At 45.3% G+C, this 23,372-nt stretch overlaps 1 protein-coding gene across 10 annotated transcripts in view; it reads right to left on the reverse strand.

The window, feature by feature from the left end:
* CUX1 (cut like homeobox 1) overlaps positions 1-23,372 on the reverse strand; it is a 268,204-nt gene that overhangs the window by 8,412 nt on the left and 236,420 nt on the right. For 9 of the 10 annotated variants that reach the window (XM_068656095.1, XM_068656097.1, XM_068656092.1 and 6 more), the window contains one exon: positions 9,953-21,661. In XM_068656095.1, coding sequence (XP_068512196.1) covers positions 20,944-21,661 — 718 coding nt within the window. In that variant the 3' untranslated portion in view covers positions 9,953-20,943. Of the gene's footprint in view, positions 1-479; positions 547-925; positions 1,063-9,952; positions 21,662-23,372 lie in introns of those variants that run through there. The other variant, XM_068656096.1, reaches the window with a different exon arrangement.

Raw genomic sequence — 23,372 nt, forward strand, 5'->3', positions numbered from 1 at the left:
GTTTGGCTTGGTGGGGCTGCTGACGTGATGCTGTTTATCGTGGGTTTGCAAAACGTTTAAAAACAAAACAAGAAAAAAAAAAAAGAGGGAAAGGAAGTGGGGTTTTCTCCCAGAAGAGCCAACCGTCATTATTTGTTTGATTCATTTTATCCCGCAGACCTCAGCTGCAGGAGCTGATGTAAAGGAAATATTTAGCTCGCTGGCTCCAGAAGGAGTTTGGTGGGGAAAGAGCAAAATCCGAAGCACAGGGTGCGTGCTCCAGCCCAGGTTCAACATCTCGGCATGCGCCTGCTGCCCTGTCTCAAGGGTCCAGCAAACTGTGCTGAACATGGAAAACCCATCAGCACCCCTCCTGAAGGCTGTGTCTGCTTTCACCTTGAGCATCCTCGTGTTGCCACCCCCAGGAGGTGACAGCCACCCTGCCCACCCCTCTGGGATGGTTCCCTGGCACCCTGAGCAGTTTTGTGCCTGCCTCTCACCGTAAAACAGCGCGGTGGCCTCCTTGATGGGCTCCGGTATCTTCTCCAGGCTGGGGACAGCTGCGCCCTGGGTGGTGCAAGCAGAGAGGAGTCAGTGTTTCCCACCCAGCACCCACAGCCCTGGGGGAGCATCACTGCCAGATGGGTGCTCAGCAAGGGTCAATCCCGAGACAGTGCAGAGAGGCGATGCTCAGCCCTCAAACCCATCCTGTCCCCAGGGAGGAGAAGGACTGGGTGGTTCCCCAGTGCCACCCCCTCCCATGCCAGCACTGTCCTGCGCAAGGGCACAATGAGAACATAAAAAGAAAGAAAAGGGGAAAAAGAGAAGAAGAAGAAAAAAGAGGAGCTGGAACAACCCCCATGCCTGCTGTGGGCCCGCCACCAGCAGTGGTCAACCCCTGGGGCCACCTCTAGCCGTCCCCGGGGGCTGATGGAGCCAAGGTTACCTCCGCGTCCGGGCGGTGCACGGCAGAGAGGGTCTGGATGGTGCTGAGGTCGTGCTCCAGCTTGGCGACGAGCTCCTTCTGGCCAGACAGCGTGGCCGCAGCCTCCGTCAGCTGGATCTGCAGCTCCGCACAGCGCACTGCAAAACAGAGCCGGGGCTGTCACCCAGGGGTGGCCCAACACGTGCTGCACCCAGGGGGCTCCAGAAAGGGGCAGAGAGCCCCAACGGGGGCACCGAAGCCGGCTTGTGGGCAGCGACCCCGATTTCTCCAGGGCTCTGTCCCTATTTCTAGGGGTGTCAAGAGCACAGCAGTGATCCCTGGTGTGCTCCAAAGGGGACTCGCCCAGCCTGCCTCAGCGTGATGGGGACGGGGTGTCTCTGGGGCTGGGCTCAGGAGGGATCAACCCTGCCCCATGGCACAGGTGAAGGCTGTATGGCTCCCATGTCCCTGCCCATCTGATTTTCCATGGAGGAGCATCCTTCCAGTTGCTTCCCCAAGAAAAACCCATGCCTAAACCCCAACAGGCGCTGGGTGGGATGCTCCAGGAGCGACCCAAAGCCTCTGGCTCCCCTCGTGTAGCCCCAGCCCAGATGTGAAGCAGCACGGAGACGTGGCTGGGCCAGAAGGGAGCTGCAGCAAGAGGAAAAGGACCAGCTCCCAGGGCAGGCACCTTGCTCTGGTCACAAATGCATCCCAAAACACAGAACATCAGCAAGCAGGGTCCTTGTCCCACAGCAGGAACCTGACCAGCCCCATCCCAGCCCCAGCATTTTCCACCGGCAGCCTCCCCGCCGCAGGGACGCAGGATACGTCCCTCGGTGCCTGGATTTCCAGGTGGGTGAAAGCTCAGGTCCCAGCCGTGCCAGTCCCTCCCTGATAATTCCCGCTGTAATTATCAGCCTGGATTCCAGGCAGCTGGGAGGCAAAACCCCTCCTTTATCAGCAGCCAGGCAGCGCCGTGCTGGGGGGCGAGGGCAGGGCTGTGCCCGGGGGGCTGCCTGCCCATGCCCGAGACTTGAGAGGGAAGGCGCGAGGCGTGCGGCTCCGTGCCGGCACCACCGGTCCTGCCAGCCCCAAATCTGGCTGTGGTCGGGGTCCTGCAGACGCTGGTGGATTTGGGCTCAGGATGAAATCACACCCAAGCAAACGCTGCTTTCCTGCAAAGCACAAGCTCTGCCAGTGCAATTTTTTCCCCTTTTTTCTCCAAAAAGCGAATCTTGCATTATCCATAAGGGACCGAGCCTGTCTGCAGAGAAAGGGAGCGGTCCTATGCCTCAGATACAATGCACAAATTTATTTTTTTTTCCTCTTTTTCCCCCTGCATGTTTGCTTTTTGCAGGCCCAGGTAAAAGCCCTGCTCAGCCCCCGGCAGCTGCAGTATCCGAGCCGCCCCAGCGGAGGTCGGTGTTCCGCAAGGAATGGGGACGGCTCCGCGCTCCCGAAGCATGGGTGGCCTGATGCGAAATATTTGCATTAACAAGATTTGGAAAGAAGAAAACCTCTTCCCTACGGTTAATTATTTAATTGACTGTCTCTTAAAATTGCATTAAAAGGTAATTGGGAAGCTCTCCCTAGCCAAACCTGGGCCGTGGGGCCCAGCGCTGCGGAAGGCTGCCCCAGTTGGCGTGCACGGGGCCGATGGTGCTGCGGGTGCACCGTGCCCGAGCGGGGCCAGGACCCTACCCCAGACCCCCTGCAAGACCCAGCCCTGGTGCCCAGCTCCCTGGTTTCTCTCTGAAATGATCTTTTTGCTTTGGGTTGCATGGAGCAAGTTTCGCAGTTTGCTCAGGAGAGCAAAAGGTCAGCACAGGAACTCGTCTCCCACTCGTAAAGAAAAGATGCGTCCTTCCTCCCCCGGGGTTCACTTCCAAGGCTGTGGCCACTCTTCCACAAATGGGCCATGAAAACAAGACAGGAACCACGTCTAATGCAGAAGTGCATGGAGCCTCCTCCGACCCCCCTGCCCCGGTATCTTTCTTCGCAGCTTTTTTAATCACAACTTTTCTCTGCTCGGAAGGTCAGAGGCCAGCAGCGCTCCCCTCCAGCAGCAGCAGGCATTCCCCAGGTCATGCCAGGCTTCAAGGCTGAGCAAAGAGAATCTGCCTTTGTCTCCTCCTGCCTCTGACCCTTCAGATGTGCAAATACCTCAAACGCTGCAGAGGACGGAGTGGTGCTGCAGAAGATAATGAAACAAAGAAGGTGAAGCCCTGAGGTAACCGGCATTTAAAACCCGGTATCTTTATCCTCAAAATTAATCGTCCCTGACTTTTCAGGCAAGAGAGAAGCCATCTCCAACATGCCAGGCCTCGCCCTGATATGGCTTTACGAGTAAAAGCATTGACATGCAGCAACTGGATGGCCCGGTGTGGCCCGAAGTCACCAGCCCTGCCTGGTGCCGCACTGGGAGGTCTGGTTGTTCCTTGCCAGCTCCACCCGATCCCCAGAAAGCAAGTACCCGAGGCAGGAGTAGTGCTGAAACCCTTCTTACACATTCCTGGGGTCTGTGGCAAGGTGGCTGAGCACATGGGAACAGGACTGGGTTTTGTACGGGGCACTAGCGATGGTATCAGCAGGTGGCTGGGTGAACCGGAACCTTCTGGGACATGGTTTTCCTAATCCAAAACCTCCGTGACGTTGATCCAGAAGTCCTGAGCTTTTATCTGGCCTGGCTGGCCAGTAACACATCGCTCATTAAAGTTTCATGGTGTCTCTGTAACCACACTCCCAGCAGTTCTGCTGACACAGACACGAGGGTTGAGTAAATCCATGAACCTCTGGCTACCTACCGCTGAACTTGGGCTACCACCTGAACACCACAGCCCTGCAGGACCTTCCTAGGAATCCTGGGCAAGAAGAGAAGCACCTCACAGCAAAACATCAGCCACAGGCCTCCTCCCACACAGCCTGCACGACTGACCTGGAGAAGCTGCAAGGGTCCCTGTTGCTGAATAAACATGAAGTAGCACAGAACAGAGGTCCTGACCAGAGCTTACAGAAAGCAAACACCAGAATAAAATCATGAAGACATCTGATGCAAGGAGGGGAAAGCCCAGGTCCCCTTTATGCCTGACTACTCTGGTTGCCTTCCCCTCTTCACCTCTCAGCTGCTGGATCGTCAGATCTTCCTGCTCCCCCAGGATGGGTGAAGGGAGACTTCTGATTTCTTCAAACTTTTTCTGCATCACTCAGCATCTGGCCTGATGAAATACCTAACCTCAGTGGGGAAGGAGCGATTGGGCCCTCTGCAACAAACCATGCCCTTTGCAAAAAAGATTGGTTGTCTGGAAGGAAGAATAATATTGGTAAGGCTCTTGAAATGCATTATATCCTGACCAAAACCGAATGAGGGATTAAAAAGAGCCTTGGCTGAATCCATATGCTCTGAGGATGTCATCTGTTGGGTGCAATCTCCTGTAGGTTCAGCCTCCTGAAGGGTTCAGCCACAGATGACACTGCCAAGAGACGCGTGCTTCTGGAAAGACGCAAAGTGTCCGTGCGGACAGGCCACGTGGCATCTCAAGCAGAGAGAAAACAAACGGTCCTAAGTTGAGACTAAAAGATTTAGATGCCCCTCACGCTTCCATTTTGGATAACATGGCCAATCTCGCGTGCCTCCAGGAGCTGCAAGAAAAAATCCTTGCAGCGAGTATCGAGGAAAAGTCCCGAGGCACCAGGCTCTGCGGCTCGCTGCGAACAGCGCTGGGCCCGGCAGATGCAGGGGCTCTTCGGGAGTGCTCGAAGCCAGCAAGCCCAGTGCTGCCACGGAGCAACAGCAACTTTGACTCCTGTAACAAGCCCCAGCAATCGGACTCCCTTGGCAAATCATCCAAAATAAACAGCATCTGTTTTCACAGATGGAGAGAATTAAGACATACTAGCAACTTAGTTTGAAGTTATAAGGCCAGACATAAATAAATGAGAGGCAATCTTTCCATAAGATGGTGGCTTGATTACTGAGGATACAGACAGATGAATAAATCACCTTGGGGTGAGATAGGCTGTAACTTGCTACACATCCAAGAGACTGCAGTAACTGCTCATGTGAATCCTCTTAGCCCGAAGGAAATGAGAGGTAAGTGATATTGCTGAAGGGATCTGCAGGGTAGGAGCACACACATGGGCAGTTATTGCAAATTAGCTGATGCTCTGCACGTTCACACCCTCATTTGCCTCATGGTAACTTTTTAATCTGCCTCCGTTACTGTCTGGCCTCCCCGGATTTACATAACTGTAAAAATATAAGAAAACAAGAAGAGAAATGATGTGGCATGCTTGAAGCTTTCTTTGAAATCTACCCTCTCAGAAGTCAACTGTAGTGCATTGAAATCCAGTACTTCAAAGGTTTTAAGCCTATTTTATTGACTGGAAGGAAGATGATGGTAAGATAACCAAGTCTTGGACTGCCTTGACTTTAAGGCTGAGAAACCCAGGCTCAAAGCCGGAGACTCGCTCAACACAAACACTGGTGCCTGAGCGCGCCAGGACGAGGTGCGAGATCCAAAAAAAGCAGCAGGAGCTGGGTCCTTTGATTTTTCCAGCTCTCTCAGCCTTTCCCCACGTTGGGCCGCTCTGGTTAATGACCGGGTTGCTGAGGACAGTTACTCAGAAGTTGAAATGGTCGTTCTTCACCATGCAGATGCTAAGGCTTTTTGGCATTTGTCTCCCATGAAAATTTCCACGCCAACAAAATCTCAGCTCCACTTCTACCTGATGCCAGAGCTCCCAGGTTTATACATAAATTAAGGCACAATTTCAGGCTTTTAAAATACTTGGCATTTGGCTTTTAAGGAAGTCTGAAAAAGACGGTACTATTATTGCCCAAAGTCCTGCTCCCCTTCCAGGTGAATCACAGGGAGATGACTTGACTCTGCATTTTGTAGTTGAAGGGATGAGAGGGCAGTGTCCATATGCTGCAGATCCTGTCCTGGATGATTTTCTGTGTCCTCTTCTAAGGAACAAAAGATCAGAGCCAAAATCCTTCCCACAACAGAGTCTTGTTAAAGGCCTTTTCATGTCATACATTTCAACAGTTCCAGTTCCTTCTTGGCCCTTCTGTAGTGTGGGACAGCATTTCTGCATGGTCCACAGCTGCATGGGGACCATTAATTCGGTCTTAACTTTATGCAAAGTCCCTTCCTTGGAGCTGCTGTTGCTGTGAGCTGTCAGCAGGCTGAGAAACAGGGTAAGAAGGCAGGGAAGGATTTAACATTTCTTTACTTCGAGGCATCAGAGCCCTGCCTCTCAAATCTAGTGGGTCCTCTGTGGTGCAAATCTGCTCGGAAGTACATGCTAATAAGCAGGTTGGAGCAGAGAAGCCCAGCTGAACTGTTTCTGGGGTCCACCTCACCTCATAAGGCAAAGAAGGAATGTCACCATCACCCGAAGGGTGTATATTCTTCCAAGAATCTACTAAGAGTGAATAAAGATAGTGGAGGTGCAAGTCAAGTGCTCCAGAAAGCCCACCAACACTAGAGAAGTCACACAAGGATTGGTCTTTTGGGACATTTTGAAGCAACCTCTCTAGAAATCTCCAGAGGGAAGAAAGTTCAGACAGCTCTGAGAGCACCTGTAGTAACCAGCATGCCCAGATGGTGTTAGTCTGGGAATCATCTTGGCCTGCAGTTTTGCTTACCAGAACCAATCAGGCTGGTCTCGTTTATTACTTCTGTACCTGCCACAAGATTTGCACATTTTCTCAAAAGGGACCAAAAAAAAAGAAGATGGCAAAAAGAAAGGGATGATGACAACTCTAAAAGCCACAGGAAACTCCAAGGCATCATCTACCTAATCTTTAGCCACTGTTACTAGCCCTGGGAAAGCTCCAGGGATGAAGTGCAATGATTGCTCTGCAAAGGCAGAGGCTGCAGGTGAAGACATCAAGAACCTTCAGCAATGTCCTCTGGGGCTGCTTGCAGAAGGTGCGCAGACCTGGATGGCAAGAGCCAGGACTGGCACTAGCCAAGGCAAGAAGAGCAAACCTTATTTTTACTTCCATGTACTGTCAAAAATACAATAAAAATAGGGACAGTAGGAAGCAGATCACACCTCACAGCCTGAGGACAAAGTCTGAGACCTCTTCTGCCCTGGTGACAAAGGGTTGGGAGCACAGGGAAAAGGCCCTTCACCCTAACTGCTGTGCTCACCACAATGGAGGAGACTCCCTTGCAGACTTCATCAGTGCCCTCAGACACAACTGTGAAGGTGACGTTGGGGCAGAGCAAGGGGAGGGAGATGAGGGCATTCCTCACAGCACCTCATGGCCCAAGGCCGGATTTGCAGAGGGAACACCGCATAACATGGCGGCCTCCTCTACACCGCTCCGCGGCCTGGCCTGACTTGGCCAGCCACAGCACACAGAGGGGCACAAACCTAAAGGCTTGTGGAAACAATGGCTCCTGAAAAATCAAGGGGCCCCACACTTTGAGGGATGGATCATTTTGACGCCCCTGGGCTGTCATTAAGGAGCTGTTTGCCAGCTCCTGGCCTTTCTCTGCCAGCTGCTGGGGGAGGAGGTGCAGGCGCGATTTCTGCTCCCTCCCCTCCTTTCCCCCCTTTCCTTTTACCACGTCTCTGGAATTTTGAGGGCCTGCCGGGAAGGGAAGGGTTGAGGGATTTCTCCTTCCCTTCCTCCTGGCCCAGCCACTCCAAAATAAACAGCCCCCAGAAAAGAAACACAGTGCCACTTAATAAATTCACCCTGTAAGGAGAGAGATTTCATAGAGGAGCGGCTTATTTCCAAGGGTACTAAGATAATTACATGGGTAACTAGGAAGAGTTCAAGAAAACAGTTTGAATTTTCTTATCAGTTTCCCATAGCTTGGAGCAAAAAGAAAATAAAATGCTTTACTATAATCAAATCATGTTTTCTGAAGCCCTCTGTTGGCAAGTACACAATTTCTTCAGCACTTCCATTAAAACAGAAACACTTAGGAGAAAATGATAGCGGCTCAAAATGGAAGAGTGGGGCCCAAGAGCACCACACCAGCAGTTTGCATGGCCCTCACCACAGAAAGCCAGACCACCTCTTGCTGGCTGCAGGGCAGCAGCAGGCCCATGGGCAGTACCTGTGGCCCCCATCTGCTCACCTGGTGCTAACTTAGCCCCATACCTAAGGATATTACAAAAGAGACTTTCTCCCAGTAACTCAGCAATGCTCGTAGTACTTCCAGTGTAAAACCTCACCCTTGCTACAGCAGCTAACTTCAGAAGCAGCTATTGACTAGCAGAAACATTAGTGACACCCAGGCATGCTGCAGCGCTGATGTGAATTGCCTGTGGGATCACGCACCGCATGCTTCTCCTGAAAAGGCATTTTGAACATCCTTCTGAGGGGCTACAAAATCAAGCTGTTGCATAAAATCCAGCTACCTGCATGGAATAGCCTAGGTATCTGCTCCTGACCCTGTGGTTTTGGTTGCCCTCTGAGTTTCCAGAAATAAACTTCTGAAGATTCAGGCTGAGGAAGTCAGTCTGGTTTTATACTGGGTGCATGATTCTGAGCTACACCAAACCCCCTCCACCTTCTTCACTACCAGGTCTGTGCTTTCACAAGTATAAGGCATCTTTTGATGATAACGTGGTTTTAGTACGTCAGTGCCAATACCGCCATACCTAAAGAAAAGTGTGACTTATAAATATGCATATTAACCAACTTGAGTAATAACACTTTAAAAGTGTAGGTGTTCAGCATCAAGCTTCAAGTGATCAGGATAAAATTATACAAAACTACAAGACAATGCCATTTATAGCAATCAACAGTGTGACTGGTCATTAAGCAGTAGGAAAAAAAAAAAGTGTTAAGCCCAGAACCTTTACAACCTGTGGAACAACCGGTCAGACATTTCAAAAACAGAAAGCACATGTTCACAAAGAAATGAAGGCATTATACAGTACTTTTGATCCATTTTAAAGTGACCCACTCCTGCAGGATTTATCGAAGCTCAAGATGGCAAAGAGGGAGAGCAAAAGCAAGCACCCAACGCAGCGCCACGGGGCTGAGAGTGAAACCAGCTGGCTGGGTTCCTGCGATACCTGGAGGGAAGGGACCATGAGGGGAAAGCCCATCCCAGCTCCCCGATCTCCAGGATAACTAGCTCAACATTTGGGGTAGCACTATAGCAGATTTCCAACTTGGGCTTCCAAAACTCTTCCCGCAACACTGAGCATGTCCTACTCCATAGGAAACAGCCTAGGACACAGCAAATGTGCTTACAGCCTGTTGCGAAAAATACACAGGAAATGTGCAAACCTAATGCAGTTAAGGAAGAGACAAAGTAAACTTAGTTCCCTCAAAATAAATTCCAATTCAAAAAACACAATTCAAAAAGCAGACACAGCAGGCCCGGTAAAAGAGCAGTACACAGGCACGCACACACACACACTCTACCTGAAAACCAGAGTACTCAAGCTAGAGGTTTATTCTACTGTTTTTTAAAATGTAATTCAACTGATGGGTTAAAATATCAATTCCTTACCAACACCAAATTTTAAATTCTCTTTAACTACTCAGTGTATTTAAAGGAACAACATCTTACAAGGCACTAGAAGATGAATTCATCTTTAGATAAAGTATCTGTAAAAATAAAGAGTGAGCCAAGTATCCATTTTCATTTTTGAATGTCAAGCGCTTCTGACCTCAATTTCTTTAATCTGTTTTTTGTCTGTTTTTTAATTAGCTAATAATATTGTTCTGGTGCTCAGCACAATCCCCCTTGCAGTCTCAGACTCAAAACACATCTTTTCTGTCCGTGAAGCTGGGTGTGCACCTCTTACCGACAACACTTGAATTTCACTGAAAAAGAATACGGTTTGGAAGTCCAACACTTAAAGAAAGTATTGAAAACATCTCCCTTCTCCCCTCAGAAACTGATACATTAGATGTACATTTTTGTCCCCACGGTTAACACAAATCCCCACCAAATCCAGCCCCTTCATTCCCCTGGACATCACTGACAGAGTCAGAACGCCAATGTAAATGTTTGCTGCTTGGACTCAGGTCTCACCTTAATAAAGACAGCCCACGCGTAATTGTGTTTGTATAAAAGATATTTACTTCAATTATCACACCTAGGGTGCTAGTGAATAATAATAATAATAATACATCGTGTGAGTTTCATACAGTGATATTGCTTCTCCATATCATATAGGGACCGTTGTACAGTGCTGAGAACAAACATTATATGGCTAACCAAACAAAGACAGAAGAAACAATGCCATTCTGCTGACGGAGGGAGCGCTTCCCCGCTACTGCCAGCCATATAAACTCTTACTTTTTATGTTTAAACAAATACCAAGAAATAAAATGTTACAAAAGATGAGTCACAGCAACACAATGTGGGCTTCTCAAAGCTACTTGTACAAAAAAATGACACTTTTTTTGGTCAATTGGGTCTTTGTGAGGATCTTTTTTTTTTTTAATCTGTGATTGTGAATATAACAAACAAGCTCTAAAAACATCTAAGACTTAGTGCGTTACAGAAAAAATATAAAATACTGCTAAAAATGTAAGACACCACAATACACTGGGGTAAAAACTGAGCTTATTATTTAAAAAAAAAAGTTCTCAGGAAAAAGTACACCACTTTCTGTTTGAGTTCATCTTGTGCTGTGTTAGTAGTCGGGGCATTTCAAAGGTCTGCCCATTATCATGGCAAGTAGTTATTGCACAAATGCAAAGAGTTAATTTTTTTAATAAAAAATGAAAAGGGACATGAGGGAAACAATTAAAAAAAAAAAAAAAAAAAGAAACATCCCCCCCACCCCAGCCAGCCTCCATCTGCTTTGGAATTAACGTCCAAATTCGTACATTTGACATTCGCGGAGCATTTCCAGCGAGTGGGGCGCACAGTGCCCGCTTTTGTGAAAGGAACGGCAGAAAACGCTTTGCAACACAGAAATGCATAGAGAATTCTGACAGGAACAAGCTTTTTCTTTGCTGAGGTTATCCAATCGTTACCATAGGGCTTTTTTTTTTGTTTTCTCTTTTCTTTCAGACTCCGTCAAAGGAAAAAAAAAAAAACTCGCGTGGGAAATGCATCTGATGGTTTTTAGTGGGACACCCTCGAAAGGCAAAGTGCAAATTTGCTTCCAAATCCACAGAAGTGGTGATGTGCCCTGCAACTAGCTCAGCACCTTCCCCCTTTGCCCACCGTAAGGTCTCACCGTGGGGCCGGCCGGCTCGGTGCTGACCGGCGGCCCTCTGCCCTGTCCCTCGTGCAGACACGCGCTCCCCTGCCGCAAGCAGGGGGAATTTCTAGCGCAACGGTTTTCATTTTTGCTTCTGCAGCTTTTCTCTCGCTCGCTCGTGACGTGTTACCTAGCCAGGGACAGCCTGTCTGAACGTGTTTCCACACCGCAAGAAAACTTAAACAACTCCTCCGTGACAAAGATCAATTTACAACGTGCATTTCCAGAGTTCACACCAGGAAAAGTTGCTGCTGCTGCACCAGGTGTTTTTTTTTTCTTTTTTTTTTCCTCTTTTTTTTTGATTTTTTTTTAAAGTTTTTTGTTTTAAATCTTGACCAACTTTGAATGAGAAGAAAATCAGCCTTGAATTCAGAAATTCAAACATATGCCAACAAAGATGAACATCACAGGAAACCAGTCTCTCATTTTAAATTAACACGCGAGTAAATCACAATGTACTTTGACAAAGGGGCACTGCATCTTCATGAAATTCTCAGTAGAGGCTCTAGGAGGCTAAGGGTATTTTCTCTCTCTGTATATTTTAAGTCTCTTCTCTCACAACTGAGGCTTCTTATTCTCAGTCCTAAATTATTTTAAAACTATTTAAATAATATTATTTATTAGGCATTTAGATAAAATACTTTTTTTTTTTTTCTTTTAAAAATGATTGCTCTAGGAAACACAACAGGGGCACAATGATATGGATACGAGCCGACAGCACCCCACTCCATCCAACTTTCTCCAATGTCTGCTCACAGGATATGTATACTCCTGTTGTGTTCGTATCAAATAAAAACAAACCTCAAAAAAAAAAAAAAAAGAAAGAAACTGTTAAAATTAATCTCATAAATAGGAAATGTTAGATTGTTTTCCTAATTACAAACCGCCTTTGCGTATTTCACCTTATGATGCTGTAGAGAGAGCAAGCTTGGAGCGTGACACAGCAGTGCTGCTGAGGGCTGAGGATGCAGGTGGGAGGAAGCCCGAGCTTCGCCAGACCCAACGCGCCTGGACTGACCCTACAGCGCCTCGGCCCCCACAGCCAGCCCTGAAGACAAGACAGACGGCACGGCTTCCCAATGGCACGAAGGACACGTAGCAGTTAGCAAGGAGCCCACCATCGGTTCCTGAAGGCGGACAGACCTGCGGGCACGGCACGGGCCTTGGGAGCGTTAACGCCGCGGGGCAGTGCTGGGCTTTCGAAGCCTGCGCCCTCCGTGCTGCTGGAGCCAAGCCAGGCAGGGCTGTTCGTCAGGAACCCGAATTCACAAACCCAGTGCTTGCACTCGCCTGTGCTCAGCGGACGGGGCCTCCAGATGCAGAGTGAGAGTTTCTATTGCACAAAGACTTAACGCACAGTGTTCGAAGTGCTCAGTAGCAAGGGGGCAACTAACGCTGGGCCGCGCAAGTGCTCCTTGGTTGGCGCTTGCTTTCCCCCCACCCAAGTGAAAAGCTGTGAATGCTGCGATCTAGATCACTGTGCTTTAGATTATTCTCCACGAAGAGATTAGAAAATAAGGCACATAGCTTTCCAAGTATAGAAAGTTTGTTAAAGACTACATTTTAGGAAAGTAGCGAGAACTAAAAACTTAATGGGCAATGCAGTAACGTACAGGATTTTGATGACATGCCTGTTGAATTAAAATAAAACCATTTCGAACTAAACTAACCTCTTTCCCCCACAAAAGACCTTTCCACGATCCCCACCTCCTGAGGAGGTGAAAGGAAATGGAAGCCCTGCTCAAGGAAAAAGAAAAGTACGACACAGAGGTGACCTTGCTTACTCCCCACACGTCTCCTTTAGGAGCCAGATGCTCAAGCACTCGCAGCAGAGCCTGTACCAGCATCCAGAGGTAACTAGGTACTTTGGAAACACTTTTAAAGCTAGTAATAATTTACTCACATAAATAATACATCAAAATAGTACTAAGGGTCTAATGTAAACTAACAAAAGCCAGAGAAGTCTGACTGAAGGACTGATTGTAGAAAACATCTTTTTTTTTTTTTTTAGTTACTTGGAGATAGGATTGTACTTCAGAGCAAGTCAAGTGCCAAGTTTTAGTTCTTCTCTTGAAAACACAGCACTTGCCTTCCAAGAGGAACTGTGAAGTAGAGAATTTCAATCTCATTCCCAAGAATACTTGAATATTGCTCAGGGAAAGCAAGAACAAACCACTTGCTTATATTTGTTACTTGGCTAAATTTACTGATCAGTGGTTTTTGCAATTGTTTCAATACATGGCAAAATTCTTTACTCTTCATCTTCCCACTGTACCTAAATATAGCCGAGTAGGATTTACTTGTGCAGCTATCTAGCATATTAACTTCTCCTAGGCCACATCAAAGCAAAACCCTCACACCAACTGTTATGGGATGTTACAGACAAAGTTTGACCCTTAATTTCAAATTACCTGGCTTTTGCACATCTCAGACCCTCGGAATTATTTTTATGTATTCTGAACGTGATCTTCTCCCTCCCCAGGTTAGCTGAACCCGCATATCTCAAGAAATCCGACCTCTCAGATGGGTAATCCTGCATTTACAACACGGAACTTATCTGACAAATGGGAAAACAGCATGCTATGCATTAAAATACAGAGTAGTTTTAAGCCTCCACTCACCTATGCCCCAAATGATTTCATGATTCTGGCTGTAGCCAATTCTATTGCCCCACCGAGACCAAGCATGTAAACACTATACATACGGGGGGCTTCCGTACTGGAATCGTGTACATACACACACTTAACAACTCCTAAAAATGCATATTCATTACCCGCATCGCCAGAAGATGTAACACGACTTAATGCCATGACTCCTGTTACCAACAGAGAGATGGTGCTGTTATGAACATTACCACAGAATTACACAGTAACTATGCCACAAGCAGGTGTGTCACCGAAGCAGCAGGGAACTCCTGGCCTGACTCTCCACTTCCATGGATCTTTGGATAAAGATTGTACTACGTCGTACAAGTGTCTCTAAGAATCAAACAGAAAGTCAAAGACGTGATATCGTGGGGACTTTAGCCATCTACTTTTGCTGTACTGTTTCCTGTATTATTTTGCAATGGTCAGGAATTCAGTCATTCTTGGCACGTGCCTGTTTCAACAGACAACCAGAAACAATAACGTGAAACCAATGGTTTTGGTCATAAAAAATCAACAGAAGTGTGGCAAAACCCTTCTACCAGTATCAAACAAATAAAGCAAGCCTGAACAATGGCAGAAATTGCCTTTTGTAGAATAGCTGGACAAGGAAAAATACAATAATCTCATTAATTTTTTAAAAGGGGCCATTTCCTTTTAAAGCACTTTTGTGTCTCAGTATGTTTGTGACTAGTAATGAAAAACCAACCCTGGGCACCAGACCATTTTTCTCTCATTCATAAACTAGTTGTAGAAATGCATACTTCCCTGGACAGCCAAGGTTTGGGGTTTGACACAGAGGTTGTGGGGAAAGTGGGTGCCCTCGGTCCTTGGCTGTACCAGAGGTTCTCACTAATAAAACTTCAATGAATGACTTTGTTCAGCTGGGAAATGACCTTACAACTAATAACTTGCATCCCATATGCCACAGTACCACTGGACTGGGGGGAAAATCATCCCTGAGGAGAGAGATGGCACCACTCACACACCTATTTTAAGGCTTTTTTTGAAAACTTAAGTGCACAGGCCTAATGCTAACCTTCTCCAAAAGGATAAATTTCACCTTCAGAGCACAGAAACTTTATATCCTTGCATATTAACGGGGTAGGGTACATGACCTGGTCATGTAGGATTAGTCCCTAGGCATAGCATAAAGGGCTTGTCTTGCTTTAAAGTTCATTATTAACTACATTTTACATATGGCATAGTCAATACATCCCACAAAAGGGATGGGGAGGAAAGAACTTACTTGTGAAATAATATTTCTACATTTCAGAGCTCAAACGCATACGTAAAGGAGACAGGGACCACTAGGTCACTTCTCAAACCGAGAAGGTTAAGCCAGAAAAGAAACTTAGATCTTGTGCTTTCCAAGCCAGTGATTCTCCTTGCAATTTAAAACCATCCAGCAAGATTTTAAACCGCTGGAAAAAAAATATATTTTTTTTGTACAGAATTTTAAAATTCTCTCTTTTTTTTCTTTTTAGTAAGTTGATTGTATATGCAACACAAAGGAAGAAAATGTTGATGTTCAAGTAGTGGGGCAACAGAAAGTGCAAGGGGAATGCAGCAGGCCAATGCGTGTGTGAACTGAATACTGCTTTACAGCTGAGTGAGTCACGTTTAGGAGTAAGAGGATATGAGCAAATTGTCTCAGCAGGGTCAAAACCCAGCTCACTCCTGGGAAAGACATCATTTGGTTTTAGTGAATGGGAAATCACCCTCCCTCCCACGTAAGAACCAACTTTTCTTCTCCTGTGTTTCTGATAGTCTTCAAGAAACACTCACAGCACAGGACTCAGCCACACAGGGTGGCTCTAGGACAGAAAATACTCTAGGATATGTACACAGAGTCAAGAAGTAAGAAGAGAGAGTTTAAGAAACTCACGTGTTAAAAAGACACAAATGAAGCAAAAATAGTGCCCTCCATCTGCATGCACCAAACGGCTTTTCTTTCAGCTTGCAACAAATTGCCAAGTAAGATTTCTGATCTCTTTGCAACCTTGCTAAAGGCACTAGTCCAGATTACTGCAACATTTCAGTTTAAATAAACTGATTTGGATTTAAGTGCAAGGATGTGTCCAAAACCAAGGGATTTTTTTCATCTATTCTCATAATTTATATATGGTCAAAATATTATTTTCTCCTGTTTCTAACCAGCCCTGTTTTTGCCAGAAACATTTTTATTTCCTATAAATTTTCAGAATACTTGGAATTCGTAATTTTAAGATGGAAAATGACAGACTTCTGACTGCAACTGTGCTAGTGGGGACTGCAATCACTGTTACCATTTTCCATTATTTCAGTACATTACTTTGTCAGATCTCCCTCAACCCTAATTTAGGTAAATGTATCACCTTTCTAATTTGAGTTACCACCAGAATGATGCACCTCTATAGCTTACTATTACTCCCATTAAAGGACTGAAAACCAGCAACTTTTAAGCAATTGGATAGAGAATATTGCATAGAATTGTCGCATTCATTAACCCCCTTCTCTACACCATTCCCATTTGAACAAGTTTGATAAAACTAATGTGAGGATCTTTCACCTAATGAGAAAGGCACATGTAAATATATTTTTTTCTCTTTAACTATATGACTGATCTTTCTTATTACAGCAAAGAGTTTTTTACTGAGTATTCACTAATTCAGGATAGAGACAGGGTGCACTGATAAAGGTTCCTTTAAAGCGTGGCTCTATTTAGAGACATTTTACAAATGAATAAATAAAATGGTCGAATTTTACGGCATCAACAACTGTAATTAGAACCATTTCTGCCAATTGTAATGTGCAATCCTGTCGTCTGAAGTTTGTATCCTCAAAAATGGAAGTGCATTGACAGTCACACTGGATGACCCCTCTGCCAAGGAATACTCTTCCCGTACTTTTACCTAAACAAGTATTATACCTTTTGCCTTTTCTAACCATCCAGAAAGAAAAACGACAATTTTTGCTGCAATATAAAGGTATTTGTGTTACAACAGCCTGGGCCCTTCATCCACAGCTTTAGAAGAGCACAGAACTCGATATCGAAAGATCAAATTATTTTTAAAGAACCTCGAGAAACAAATCAGAACAAAACAGACTCTGGCATTACAGCTTTTCTGAAAACTATCTGTGCTTTTATCCATCAGGAGAAGAAATGTCATCAGTGACCAGGCTCCATGCTCTGCAAAATGACCATGCCATGGGACAAGCCCCAGGTCCCCTGCGCCTCTGTAACACTGCTCACCTTTCTGCGCAGTGACCGAAGAACAGAAAAAGCCCCAGTGCTACTCTCTGGCATTTCTTCTCCTGCAACTTTTTTTGTCCTTTTCTGTTAATCAAGTAAAAAGAAAAGTTACTCCAATACATATTTTTTCCTAAAAGCGTTACTTTCAAATGCCGCGCAAGAACAGAAATACAGCTAAAATCTTTCAGTGTTGCTGAAGTGAAGTCTCTGAACCAGGGAGGACTCTGCCCGTTTGGAAAGCCAGTAGGTAGCTCATCTCCAACAAGAGAATCTCAGCAGTAGTTCAAGCTAATCCATTTTGCTCTCCAATGGAACAGAAAAGCAGCTGTGACCTTGGCTAAAAATCGGGAACAAACAGCTGGGAGCATCGCTTCAACTCTACGAGCTCGGTCTGAGGGCGTCCGTCTGCCCGTGCCCTGAACAAGGCGCTCACCAAGGGACCCCGAGTGACGCCCAGCGGGGCGGCCGGGCCGCCCCCACAGCATCTCAGCAGGCTAATCCACATTCAACGCAGATCATTAAATATGAAAGAACAAAAGGAGCTAAGCCATTAATAAAGTGCCAAAAATATAGGAAATACTGACAGCATTTGATTTGATTAATTTTATAATAGATGCCAATGACAACCCTTGGCAGGATGGAGTGACTTCTGACTTGTGAATGCTGTCTTTATCCAGCAAAATTACATGATTCAAATGTAATAATGGAGCTTAGAATTAACAGTTAGTGTTATAACAGAAAAATTTCCTCTAGGGCAAGCTACAGATATGCATTTTAAAAACCATTATAGCATTAAAAACTGGGCAGATGCTAAAGAACCCTAAAGAACTAGTGGAAACCTGAAAAGCGATCTAAAAACAAACAGGAAAAAAAAAAGATACAAGTTTCAAGGCACTTACGTATTGCTTATTAAGAAGAGAGATTGACCTTAAATGCTGCATTTGTGTTCAACCTGTGAATACAGTTCTGCTGTCGGATAATGCAGCAAGAGCTCTCAGTAAGCATTATGGAATGCAATTATATCGACACAGGCACAAGAACAGTTTGGGGAATATTAAGTTAAAAAAAATGATCAAACAGAAAAAAAAAACAAACCACCCTCCCTATCGAGAAAGCCGAGAGTAACCACTTGACTGCATCAAGCACCTGGATCTCAAATCAGCAGACAAGGACAGTAGAAACAGACTGGCAACTGTACTGCCTAGAATTACTTAAAGAAACAAAACAACCACAACACAACCTGAACCGAACAATAAAGACAAAAATTCAGAACATAAAATATCTCTGTCTTCTCGTCAGAAGTTTTGCTTCATGGCTGAAGACGCATCTTGTTATGACTTGTATTAAGGTAGGCGTACTTTTACCAGGACGCGCATTTATAGATGGAGCTGTGCTTTTTACGTCAAACCAGACCACTGTACAGATACAGAGAGGTAACACTTTGCTTCACCACGTTATTTCCCTCGCTGGCCATTCCCGTGGACTAACTGCACTCCAGATAAGAAGCCAAAATCGCTTCCAGTACGGGCTGTCACACACTGGTGTTTGCTATTACAGACCATCTCCTCAGCTCATCACAGAAAGGGGCCGTTGCTCTCTCTGTTCCTCGATTTTAGTTTTGCATCACAAGTCCCCAGTACCCAAGGAGGTACCCTGAAACAGCTAGCAGTAAAAAGAGGAAACAAATCCCTGCCTTTCAGCCTCCTAGAGCCTTCTTTTCTTAATCATGAAAAGGATTGATTTTAGTGTACTGATTCTTAATTTGTGAAACTTGCGCTAAGTGCTGCTGTTGCATGTTAAGAGACTGTAAATGAAATACATAAGTTCTAAAACATCATGCAAGAAATGTGGTTTCACATCTTACAGTCAAAAATCCTACTAATGAATTAATACAAGCACACTGAGGTGTAATATTGGGAACATACCTTTAAAGTCGGAACTCCTCTCCCCATCCCTCCCTCCCCCAAAATCAGAAAAGTAATATTAATTAAACTTAAGAAGTAATGAATGCACCATTAAAGTGTCATCAAAAAGATGCTGACCTAAGACAAAAGTTCAATGATACACAATACGGTCAAAAAGTCTTCAATCAATAATATACAGTATGACAACTACATCTTGTAAATTATACCCAATACTGCCGGCAGTCTATCCCTCTAAAGAATATTTGCCCCCTTTCATCCCTTCCTAACAATCAGATAATAAAATACAGCACCTATAAATAAGCAAAAAAAAATTATATATATATATATTTATATATATATATATATTCCGAAATCATCTATTGTTAGTTTTAAAGATATGGCAATAAAGGAGTCTAAATTAGCAAACTTGTAGAAGCCATAACTGATAAAACAGCTTATTGAAAAAAGGTGGCAGTAATGCACTCTATGTGTGCACAAGTACGTAAGAAAATACACAGACGTATAAAATTGCACGCACACACTCACGCACACACATCCTTCCACACACCTCTATGCTCACGCATATACATATAGACAACAGGAGGAGTTAGAGACAAGTTAGAATTTGATTTGTACTTTGATCAGCCCTAACCTGTGCATAAAATAATGGCAAAAGGCTGTATTTCTGCAGGGCAGAATGGGCTAGACTGGGACTCGAGAGCATGAACGTTTTGGTTTGGAGTTTGGGCTGCTTCCATCCTGGTAAGAGCCCGTCTGGTCATTGCCATGTACTATTTTTCCACGTAAAAAATAAGCTTCCCACAACTAAAACATATTTAAAATCAGTGCTTGCGGTGGGAAGAGAGTCAGTAAATGGCCACCTACAGCAGGAAAACTTCTCTATCTGAGGCAGCTCCAGTCCCTCTTAGTGGTGTGTGACAGCAGTCGTACACATGAACTACGCTTTCATCGGTTCCAGGTAAGCTGAACGTTTCGGGTCACAGAATACGTCCCCGAAGTAGCAGGCTGAAATGTTACTGGCCAACGTTTTTTTTGAGCTATCTGACTTTACTGAAAGGAAATCCTGTACACTACGAACCAAGTGAAATGATCAAGTACATGCTGTTTCTAAGTTGTCTCCTAAACCTCCTAGATATGAGGTCTGATCAGCGTGCTCTGTGGTTAGAGGTTAAAAAGCAGATTATAAAATACCTAGATTCAGATTTTTTTTTGTCCTGATTTGGCCTAAAATGGAGTGTATTAAACAAATTCTGGTCTGCAAAAGACCAGAATCAGTTAAAGCTATGAAACAATGTGCACTACGTGTCAATATTCTATTTCACTTACAAGAAAACACTAAGTCAGCTACCACAAATTAAGATATTTTCCTGATGTGACTTTTTTTTTGTTTTGTTAAAAAATATGTGGAGTAAATGTGTTTTTTCTTTTTTTTTTTTTAATTCAAAGTTTCAAACAACAAGATTCTTTTCTTTTCTTGAAAATATGTAGGAATCCAAACTAGTGTGTTTAGAGTCGGTTGACTGTGCAATCTCTTAGTGGCAACTGAACAGCTACAAAAAACTTTCTTTTTTTTTTCTTTTTTTTTTTGAAAAATCTCCCCTTTTTTCCTGGTTTAAGAAGATAATAGTGTATTATCGCTCTGTAGCCATTAGATGGCAGATAAAAAGCCCCCTTTTAATATGTGGGTTTGATTTTTTTTTTTTAAACGTTTTTCTTTTTTTTTAAAGCCCACACCAAAGAGGAGGGCACAAGGCAAAGCTGTATGAGTTATTCCAGAAATTGTGGAAATCACTTAGGGCAATAATAAAAACACTTCAGGGTACAAAAAAGCTCGACTACACATTTCAGTTTTCTTCCTCGAAAACACAAACATAAATTGGGCTTAACGCTCCTTTTGTTTTCTATATGCACCTTGGCCTATGGCGTTTTTGCCCTGTGGCCCGCAGGGCGGTTAAGTGCGCAACACAATAAAACCAGTAGAGGTCCAGTTTCACTTCCCAGCTCTCCAGAGTTGGGCGAGTTTTAATCTCAAAACTCCCACTCGACAGCCTCTTCTCGACTCGCGGCCTTCTCCAAGCGGTGGATTATGTTGTTCAAGTTTGCTGCTTTCTTTTTCCTCAAGGAGCTGTCTCGCGTGTTCCTGGAGCTCGCGGCCTCGGAGAAGCTGAACAAGCTCTGGAGAGAGTTGGCTTTCTGCGAGCCTGCGGCCGGCGTCGAACTCGTACTTGGCACGCTGGAGATTTTCTCTGAACTTTCTTTTGACTTGTAGGAGCTCTCCCCTGTAAGGACTGAGGTGGAGGCAGCTGAGGTAGAGGCATCCCCTTCCGTGGCGGAGTTGGGCAGTGTCTCCAGAGCTTCTCCCGAACGCTGAGACCCCGCTGGAGAGCTCTGGCGCGGCGCTCTGAGCCTGCCCTCGTCGTCGGTGTCCTCCAGGCTCTCCGTTCCCAAGAGGAACGGCTCCGCTCTCTCCGAAGGCCTGGCGCCAGGCAGTGCCTCTTCCCCCGCTTCCAGAGCCGACTCCGCTTGCCCTCCCTGAGACTTTGTGGTTGCATTGCTGTACTCGTCCGCCTCCGGACCGCTCGGCTTTCCTTCAGGTGGGCCTTCCGCGTCCACGCCGTCGCAGCTGTCTCCCTCTGAGCTGTGAGCGGCTCTGCTGCTTCTCGCCGAAGGAGAATCGCTCGACCCGGCCTGGCTCTGGCTTCCCGCTTGGATCTCCTCGATGAACAGCTCCCGGCGGATGCGAGACCTAGGAGACACAAGAAAGGGATGGTGAGGCTGCTGGTGGCCATGCAAAGCCTTGCTGCCATGTAACACGCGCCTTCCCAGGGTACCGACACCAAAAACTTGCAACGCCCTTCCCTAAGAAGCCAGTTTGCCTTGGCTACAGGACAGCTGCAACAAGCTGGGGTGGTGGAAGAGCTCACATGCTCCAATTCAAAGGACTGGCGCAAAAAGCGTTTGGAAGAATGTGAAATATTGTCAAGATGCTCTTAATTTTGTTCTCCCCGGCCACACACCCACTTCTAAGCCTGCTGTGCATGGAAGGACCCAGGCTGCAAAACTTGGACTCCTCCAAAACACGGTGGGAGGAAGGTTGGTCAAACCCAGGACTTTCAGCAGAATACCGTTTCTGGTAACCTGTTCAGTGCTTAGTTTTTGAGAGTGACCCGTCTGACCTTAACCAGCATACTTGGTAATGGTAATGACCACCCGTTTTAATAACCAGAGCAGACATTATGGAACAAAGCAAAAATATAAACTTTATGTGGATAATCAATTCGTAATAATATGATTTGCGAAAACCAAATGAGAGAGTGTTTTTCCTTTATGATTTCAAATGAAGTAACATTCATAATTTTATGCTGAATTTTTACAGCTCTGGACTTGGTTTCATGGACAGAGATGAAAGGCTCTGCAGTCTCCTATTCCCACAGGATGTCTGACATCAGGAACATGAAACTTTACAATACACTGGACCACAGAAGGGATGATTTTAAAAAATATGAATACATTTCTAGTAGATCCAGTGGAAAATAGCTTATAAATGAAAAGGAATCCGGACTTCACTAAAAAATGAACCACAATCTCTTTAAACAAAAAAGAAACAAGGAAAAGAAAAATCGAGAAAAAACAGCCACCAAGGAGAAACCAAGATGAAAGAAAGTTCATCGTTGTGAAACCCCTCCGGGGAAGCACTGCCTTTTGACAGGTTGTCAGTCTAGAAGCTACTCTGACTTCTGCCTTATTTTTTATTTAAAAAATCGATTTCAGAACATGAATAGTGACAAGGCAAGCAGTGCATTTCAAGGGAATTAATACACTCCATGTGTGGCTAAAACTACTTGGTGTTTCACCTTGTGCCTCCTGTTTCTGGAAGCATGTAATAATCCCATAAATGCACTGCCCATGCCATTTAACTTAGGTCCTTCCTTCTTCCTTCTCTGCTTAGGATTTTCCATGATCCTCACAAGCACAACTGAACAGTTTATGAAAAAACATCTTAGGGTCTAGTCAACTCTTTCTCTGTAGCACCCCATAAGCCGTAAAAGCTTACGAACACTGTTCAGGTCCCAGTCTGCAGCCTCAAAGACCTGTGATCAAGGATGAGACTACAAAGGGAGAGTTTAGCAGAACTTCTGTCAGAGTGGAAGCAACACTTTTGGTTTTAAGCAGGAAGAATTGCTAAGGGTCTTGCAGATGACAAGTGAAACACCGTCCCAACACAGATGGCTGGTAAGAATTTTTCATTTATCCCTGATCTTGCTACAGAAGACAGCACACAATGGAAAAAAATGTGATGAATGCAAAACACCATCTGAATACTGCTTTTGAAGCTAATGATATTATTGACTTGCTTGAAATGCAAGACTATTTCAGCAGTACTTGCTGACTCTCCACTTTTGAAGGATTTAGGGGGTCTGTAATTTTCCCTAGGAGAATATTATACACCTAACAGC

The sequence above is a fragment of the Anas acuta genome, chromosome 19 (assembly GCF_963932015.1).
Source record: "Anas acuta chromosome 19, bAnaAcu1.1, whole genome shotgun sequence".
NCBI lineage: Eukaryota > Metazoa > Chordata > Aves > Anseriformes > Anatidae > Anas > Anas acuta.